This window comes from Carlito syrichta, unplaced genomic scaffold (genome assembly GCF_000164805.1).
Source record: "Carlito syrichta isolate Samal-C Ts95f unplaced genomic scaffold, Tarsius_syrichta-2.0.1 Scaffold308119, whole genome shotgun sequence".
Classification (NCBI taxonomy): domain Eukaryota; kingdom Metazoa; phylum Chordata; class Mammalia; order Primates; family Tarsiidae; genus Carlito; species Carlito syrichta.
The window spans coordinates 559,906-567,072 of record NW_007252215.1 but is presented as its reverse complement, the minus strand read 5'-3'; the positions used below and the strand labels follow the sequence as shown (position 1 = coordinate 567,072).

At 47.8% G+C, this 7,167-nt stretch overlaps 2 protein-coding genes across 2 annotated transcripts; both read left to right on the top strand.

Moving 5' to 3' along the window:
• The first annotated feature begins 276 nt into the window (after window positions 1-276).
• CUNH16orf46 (chromosome unknown C16orf46 homolog) lies at window positions 277-3,506 on the top strand. Its single transcript, XM_008064976.1, has 2 exons — window positions 277-486; window positions 2,534-3,506. The coding sequence occupies exons 1-2, from the start codon at window positions 277-279 to the stop codon at window positions 3,473-3,475; spliced, it is 1,152 nt and encodes a 383-aa protein (XP_008063167.1). The 3' UTR covers window positions 3,476-3,506.
• LOC103267371 (cytochrome b-c1 complex subunit 7-like) lies at window positions 1,275-1,929 on the top strand. Its single transcript, XM_008064975.2, is given in 2 exon segments — window positions 1,275-1,436; window positions 1,719-1,929. Coding segments are annotated over 2 exon segments (348 nt in total). The 3' UTR covers window positions 1,905-1,929.
• Window positions 3,507-7,167: the final 3,661 nt, after the last annotated feature.

Sequence of the window (7,167 nt, the reverse complement as noted above, 5' to 3'; positions counted from 1 at the left end):
TGCAGTGGGTGTGAGCATACACTGCACTCCAGTCTGGGCAACAGAGTGAGACTCCAACTCAAAAAACAAAACAAAAAATCAGCCTATAATGTCAGTGTTTGGCAGTGAATAGTTTTATACTATCTGTTCTCAGTTTATCCCTGAGTGTATCTTGAAGATATTTCACCTGAGTTATTGAATTGCTTTTTAAAAAAATTAATATTAAAAACTGAGTTAAATCCACATTTTCAAACCTCAGGAAGAAGATGTTAAAAACTTTAAGCAAACATCACAGTAATGGATCTCTGTCAGAAAAGTGAGACTGATTTAGAAAATAGTGAAAATAATGAAATTCAAAGCACAGAAGAAACAGAACTAACCTGTACTTGTCCAGATGAAAGAAGTGAAAAGAATCATGTCTGCTGTCTTCTCAGCATCAGTGACATCACGTGTGAACAAGATGAAAGAGCCGGCGAGTGTGTCATCGGAACCGGGTGGGAAGAAGCAGTGAGTATCTTCCTGGGTTAGCGCTCTGCACATCAGGGTTTTGATGCAGGCTCTTGTCCCAAGAAATAGTTAATATCACCAAAGAATGTAGAATCAATGAAATATAGAAACCCTTGGGACATGGCTGATGATAACAGCAGTACCTGTAATTGGGTATTTATGGCCACTTTCTATGTGGGTGGCACAGTGTTGAATGCTTTGGATACCTTAGTTCACTCAGGCTGTCAACATCCACATGGGGAGGTATTATTAGCAGCCTCACTTTCTGGATCAGGATACTGAGTCACCCGAAAGATGAAATAATGTGCCAAGATCACCCGGCCAGTGAGAAGCTGAGGCTGGGTTGACTCCCGCGGGGTCTCCTACACTGCAGAACCTGGGCTCCTTGTCCCCTGCGCTAAACTCTGGAAAGAATCGGGCTTTTTTTTCAGTGCTCTGTGGGCTTGTCTTAGGATCAATAATAGACTCCTACATTTACAACTACAAGGAAATTTGGTTTAATCCAACAATTAATCATAGGATTGGCTGGGCCCAGTGGCTCAAGCCTATAATCCCAGCACTTTGGGAGGCTGAGGAAGAGGATTGCTCAAGGCTTCGAGACCAGCTTGGGCAACTTGGCAAGACTTCATCTCTACAATAAATTAAAAAATTAGCCAGGTGTGGTGGTGCGTGCCTGTAGTTCTAGCTACTTGGAAGGCTGAGGCGGAAAGATAAAAAAAAAAAACCAAACAGACAAAAAGTAGGCTTGCCAGATTAAGCTAATGAAAACGTAGGATGCCGGGGTCAAAATGGCTGGCAGGCTGGCTGTTGCAGCATCAAGCCAGTAACTGGAAGGAATTTGAAAATGGTATTACAGTGCTGCAGGATTCAATAAATTGGGGTTAATGCGGGATGATACAATATATGAGGATGAAGATGTAAAAGAAGACATAAGAAAGCTTCCTAACCGGGCTCGGTGGCTCAGCCTGTCATCCCACGCCTTTGGGAGGCTGAGGTGAGTGGATTGCCTGAGCCCGCGGGTTCGAGACCCGCCTGGGCAGCGAGACCTCATCTCTACAATAAATCAAAAAATCAGCCGGGCGTGGTAGCGCATGCCTATAATTCCGGCCACTTGGAAGGCTGAGGCGGAAGGATCGTCGGAGCCCAGCAGGTCGAGGCTGCGGTGGCCGGGAGTGGCCACTGCACTCCAGGGCGACAGAGTGAGACTTAAACTCAAAAAAAAAAAAAAAAAGCTTCCTGAGAACCTTTATAATGACAGGATGTTTCACACTGAGAGAGCGCCGGACCTGACCAGGAGGCAGCAGATCTTGCCTAAAGAGCAGTGGACCAAATATGAAGAGGATAAATTCTACTTTGAATCATATCTGAAAGAGGTTATTTGGGAAAGAAGAGAAAGAGAAAAATGGGCAAAGAAGTAATCGTGTAGTTGAAATCTGTGGATGCAGCTATCCTCAAAGTATTTTTATGAAGGTGGTTAAACCTAAAATATACAATTTAAGAATTAATTGGTTGCAGACGTATTACTTTAAATAAATATCTATTGAAACCATAAAAAAAAAAGAATGCCCAGTAAATTTGAATTACAGATTTAAAAAACCACCTAATTTCTTTAGTATAAGTATGTCCCAAATAAGATCCTGTATTTTTATCTGGCAACCCTATTTTGGGAGGTTCTTATTGAGTCAGAGTCTCACTCAATTACCTAGGCTGGAATGCAGTAACATGATCACCACTCACCACAGCCTCGAACTCCTGGGCTCAGGTGATCTTCTGCCTCAGCCTCCCAAGTAGCTGGGACTATAAACACATGCCACCACACCTGACTTTTTTGATTTTTTTTATAGAGACATAAAGTATTTAGGATTAACAAATACTTTTGCTTAGTGTGACGCTAAAATGGGTATCACAAGTGTTTTTTTAAAAGGCGAGTCAATTTTAAGAAAAATATTGATGTAACTAGACTGCTAAATGGGGGTGTGGCCCCTAGAACTGGGGCCCCTAGACTTGTGGCCCTTGGCTAGGGGGTGACATGCCACTTTGTTTGCAGGTCCACGGCTGGGGAAAGACTTCTCCCACTGCCTGCATCTGGTCAAAGGGGAAGAAACTGAAAAAGGCCAGAGTCGGGGAAGGTGCTGGCAGCGGCTGCTTAGTCTGTGTCAGTCTCTCCCAAGGGAGCGTAGAGGCCAGGCCTCCTGTGGATGCTGGGAAACTGGAGGCCGGGGCTGTGGCAGGGGCAGGCAGGGAGAAGGATCGATGCAGCCCTTTGGAGATTCGGGAGGTCCCCCAGGACCCCAGCACTGCTTCCAGGGGTGTTGGCAACATCTGCTTTCCCACCTACATTCCTGGAGGAAAAAAAAGTCTGCAAATCAAGGAGTTTATTTGGTGCACAGAAGATTGGGCCGGCCCCGAGACCATTAGGGGTCAGGCTGTCAGGCACCCGGGCGCAGGCGTCAGCAGAGGGCTGCCTTCCAGGGCCCTCTTGGTTCTGCCTCCCCTGAAGCCTTTGCTCCCAAACAGCTTGGATGTGCAGGCGGTGAAGGTGCCGAGTGTGGAAAAGGCTGAGTGTGTGGCTTGTGCCTGTGGCTTGAAAACAGGTGACGAAAGAGGTGAAAAGAGACCCGGAGAGCGGGCAGAGCACCTGAAGGCCCATGACACGCTGCCCTGCCCTGCCCCAGCCTCGGCCGCCGACGCCAAGCAGTGCTGCCTGTGCTGGGCCCTCCTGCCCGAGAAGAGCCTGGCGTGCCCACCTGACACGAACCACCTTCGCTACCTCACCACTCTGCAGCTCCTGCAGAAAAAGGGAGTGCAGAACTACAAAGCCAAGTTCAAAGCCAAGGAGCTGAGGCCACCCATGGGCACCCAAAAGCACGTTCTCCCTGAGGCCAGCAGGACCCGAATGCTGGAGACCAAAGTGTTCCCAAGACCTCTGCTGCCGTCCCTCACAGTGAGCAGGGTTGTCATCCCAGTCTCCACCCACAGGGTCCTCTGAGCTGTCGCTAGAGTTCCTTGGAGTTAAATTCACCCTTTCCCTGTCTTCTCGCTCTCTCCCCCTCCCCCTTATCCCCCCCTTCACCGCCTCCTTTCTCCTCCATCCGCTTTCCCTCCTCTCCCCTCCTCTCTCTCTTTCTCTCCCCCGTCCCCCACCTTTTTTTTTGGTAGTAGACCTGGGGAGGGTGGAACCTTACTGGGCGGGTTTGTCATTTTTCTCTGAAAACCATACTCATGTGTAACCTGCTTCTGCTGCTTAGCCAGTCATGACATGCCAGCTGGTCATGCCAGCCCTGGCCTCTGCCTTGCCTCAGCTCCCAGTGGAAGCCACGTGGAAGGTGGGGAATCCAAGGGACCTCCCTCTGTGTTACCCATGCCAGTCCAAAGCCAAGGGCAGGGTGCTTTCTGCCTCACCATGATGCCTCCAGATAAGCACACTGGGCCGGTTTAGACCCAATGGCTTCCTGATCTTTGAACCAGGCAGATGTCTGTCTGCTGCCTTCTTTTCTCTTGCAATGAAGGTCTGAAGGATTGCTTTAATAGAAAACTTCAGCCTGTGTCCAAGTGGATATCCTCATGGCCAAGATGTCCAAGGCCTCACTTGTCCTGTGTGTCCCAGGTGTCATGCTCTTACATTGTGGCCATGGACACACTGTCCATCGCCTCCTGTGTCCAGGGTGTCACATCCTCGCATCGCAGCCTCGCACTAATCTCTGTGTCTGGGAATTTTAGTCACAGCTCCACAAAATCCAGCCTGGGAGTCGGCTTAAGAATCATTAGTTTTTTGGGAAAAAGCCACTGTGGTTATCGTCACCTCATGGGCTCCTCCAGTCTTACGATGTGCCTCCTTGGGAGGTCTCAAACTGACACTGATGGAATGGGACCATCGCCTTCCTCTGTCCTCCCTCTGCCCTCAGTTTATCCCAGGGCATATTCCTGAAGTTGTATCTAAATTAAACAACATTTGTAAATAAGTTATATATATTTCAAATACCAAGTGACGTGGACAAATGCGTCGACACCATTTTGTCATATGAGTAACCATTAAGCTGTTTTGTAAATACATAGTTTGGATTTGCTTAAGGTGAGTTGTACTTGAACCCTGGACTTTTTGTCCCCTAAATGATGGAGCAGACAGAATATATGACTTTATCTGTAAACCTCTGCTTTCCATAATTGGTCTTTGTAACATCTTGTCTGTTAGCCTAGGTCTTTTGTTTTGTTGGTTTGTTTTTAGAAACGCCAAAAATTAGCTGGGCGCAGTGGTTCATGCCTGTAATCCCAGCACTTTGGGAGGCGGAGGTGGAAGAATCGCCTTGGTCCAGGGGTTGGAGACCAGCCTGAGCAACTTGGTGAGACTTCGTCGCTACAATAAATCAAAAAATTAGTCAGGCGTGGTGATGCGTGCCTGTGGTTCCAGCTACTTGGAAGTCTGAGGCGGAAGGATCATCAGAGTCCAGCAGATCAAAGCTGGGGTGGCCGTGAGTGTGCCACTGCACTCCAGCCTGGATGCCAGAGTGAGACTCCAACTCGAAAAAAAGAAAAAAACACAGAAATATTGGCATGGCTGTAGTACAACAGTCATTAGAAAGTATATTTGCCTACTGAGGTTGGATTCTTCTTGCAGTCTAAAAGTCATTTTTAGGGTTCCCCCCTTTTTCCCTGAATAAAGAAACCATCTGGATTGTGTCCCCAAAAGTGGGCCCAGTTTCCCTCTGTTTCTGGCCACCTGGTGCTGTATGGGGACCTCCAGCTCTGCCTCCCACCTACATCAGTGGTTTTTTATGGCAACAGAACAGTGAATCAACTCAAAATGTAAGAATCCAGACTGAGCGTTGGCAGGGAGAGTGACTACCAGCCCCAAGAGGGTCCAGGCTCCACCTAGTCAGCCCCATGTACTCCCTTCTGATATCTTTAGGGCAGTTTGAAAAACACTAGTCTAGCCGCGTGGGGTGGCTCAGCCTGTAATCCCAGCACTTTGGGAGGCTGAGGTGAGAGGATTACCTGAGCCCACAGGTTCAAGATCAGTCTGGACAACTTGGCAGGACCTCATCTCTATAAGTAATCAAAAACTTAGCCAGGCGTGGTGGTGCACGTCTGTAGTCCCAGTTATTAGGAAGGTGGAAGGATTGCCTGAGCCCAGTAGGTGGAGGCTGCAGTGGCGGAGAGCATGCCACTGCACTTCAGCCTGGACGACAGAGTGAGACTCCAACTCAAAAAAGAAAAGAAAAGAAAACACTAGCCCAGGCACCACCCAGTCAGCCCCATGTACTTCCTTCTGAGATCTCAGGGCAGTTTGAAACACTAGTCTAGCCAGGCACGATGGCTCATCCTGTAATCCCAGCACTTTGGGAGGCTGAGGTGGGAAGATTGCTTGAGTCCAGGAACTCAAGACCAGCCTGGGCGACATGTATCTAAAAAAAAAAAAAAAAAAATTAGCTGGGTGTGGTAGCACATGCCTCTAGTTCCAGTACTCAGGGGGCTTACGTCAGAGGATTGCTTGAACCTAGGAGGGGTGCCTGCCACCACTGCACTCCAACCTGAGCAACAGAGTGAGACCTTGACTCAAAAAAAAAAACAAAAAAACAAGAGCCAGGCATGGTGACTCATGCCTATAATCCCAGCACTTTGGGAGGTGGTGAGAGGATTGCCTTAGCCCATGGATTCGAGACCAGCCTGGGCAACTTGGCAAGACCTCATCCCTACAATAAATCACAAAAATTAACTGGGCATGGTGGTGCATGCCTGTGGTTCCAGCTACTTGGAAGGATGAGACAGGAGGGTCACCTGAGCCCAGCAGGTCAGTCGACACTGGGGTGGCCATGAGTGTGCCACTGCTCTTCAGCCTGGGAAACAGAGTGAGACTTCAACTCAAAAAAAAGAAAAAATTAGCTAGGTGTGGTGGCACACACCTATGGTTCCAGCTACTTGGAAGGCTGAGGCAGAAGAATTGCCTGAGCCCAGCATGTCAAGGCTATGGTGGCCATGAGTGTGGCACTGCACTCCAGTCTGGACGACAGAGTGAAACTTTTACAAAAAAGAAAAAAAGAAAACACTAGTCTAAATTATACCAGACTATTTTTTCTTAAAAGTCTTTTCAAGGTAAGAGTTGTAAATTTTAAATTTTGGTGTAAACATATAATAATTTAGAATTAAAAGGAGGGTCAGCCTGAACAAAGAAAGGGCCCAAAGTTATAAAAGACTTGTAGTATTCTTTTTGAGTAAATAATTAGTTTAGCCAACAAAATACTGACAAGCAGACGCCTCTGTGTGTAGACTGAGAATGTTTTGCATTTGACCCTTCTCTGTTTAGGTCTTCAGGGACCCCATAGTTCCTCAGAATCATCTTTGCGTTAGCCCGGGTTTAGCTTGTTCCTCTGTGGGTAAAGTCGCTCTAGGCCGTATCCCAGTTTTTGTTCGGATGAGTTCAGGACATCCAAACTGGTCCTTCACTGTCCAAGTCTAGATAAAGGCTAAAGCTTAACAGAGTACAGTTTTCCATTGGGATTCTGAGTCACTAACAAAAACGTTTAGGGGAAGTCCTGCATCTTCAGAGTTAAGCAGTGCTCGCTTCAGCAGCACATATATTAAAATTGGAACGAAGCCGGGCTCGGTGGTTCAGCCTGTAATCCTGCGCCTTGGGAGGCTGAGGTGAGTGGATTGCCTGACCCCGCGGGTTCGAGACCCGCCTGG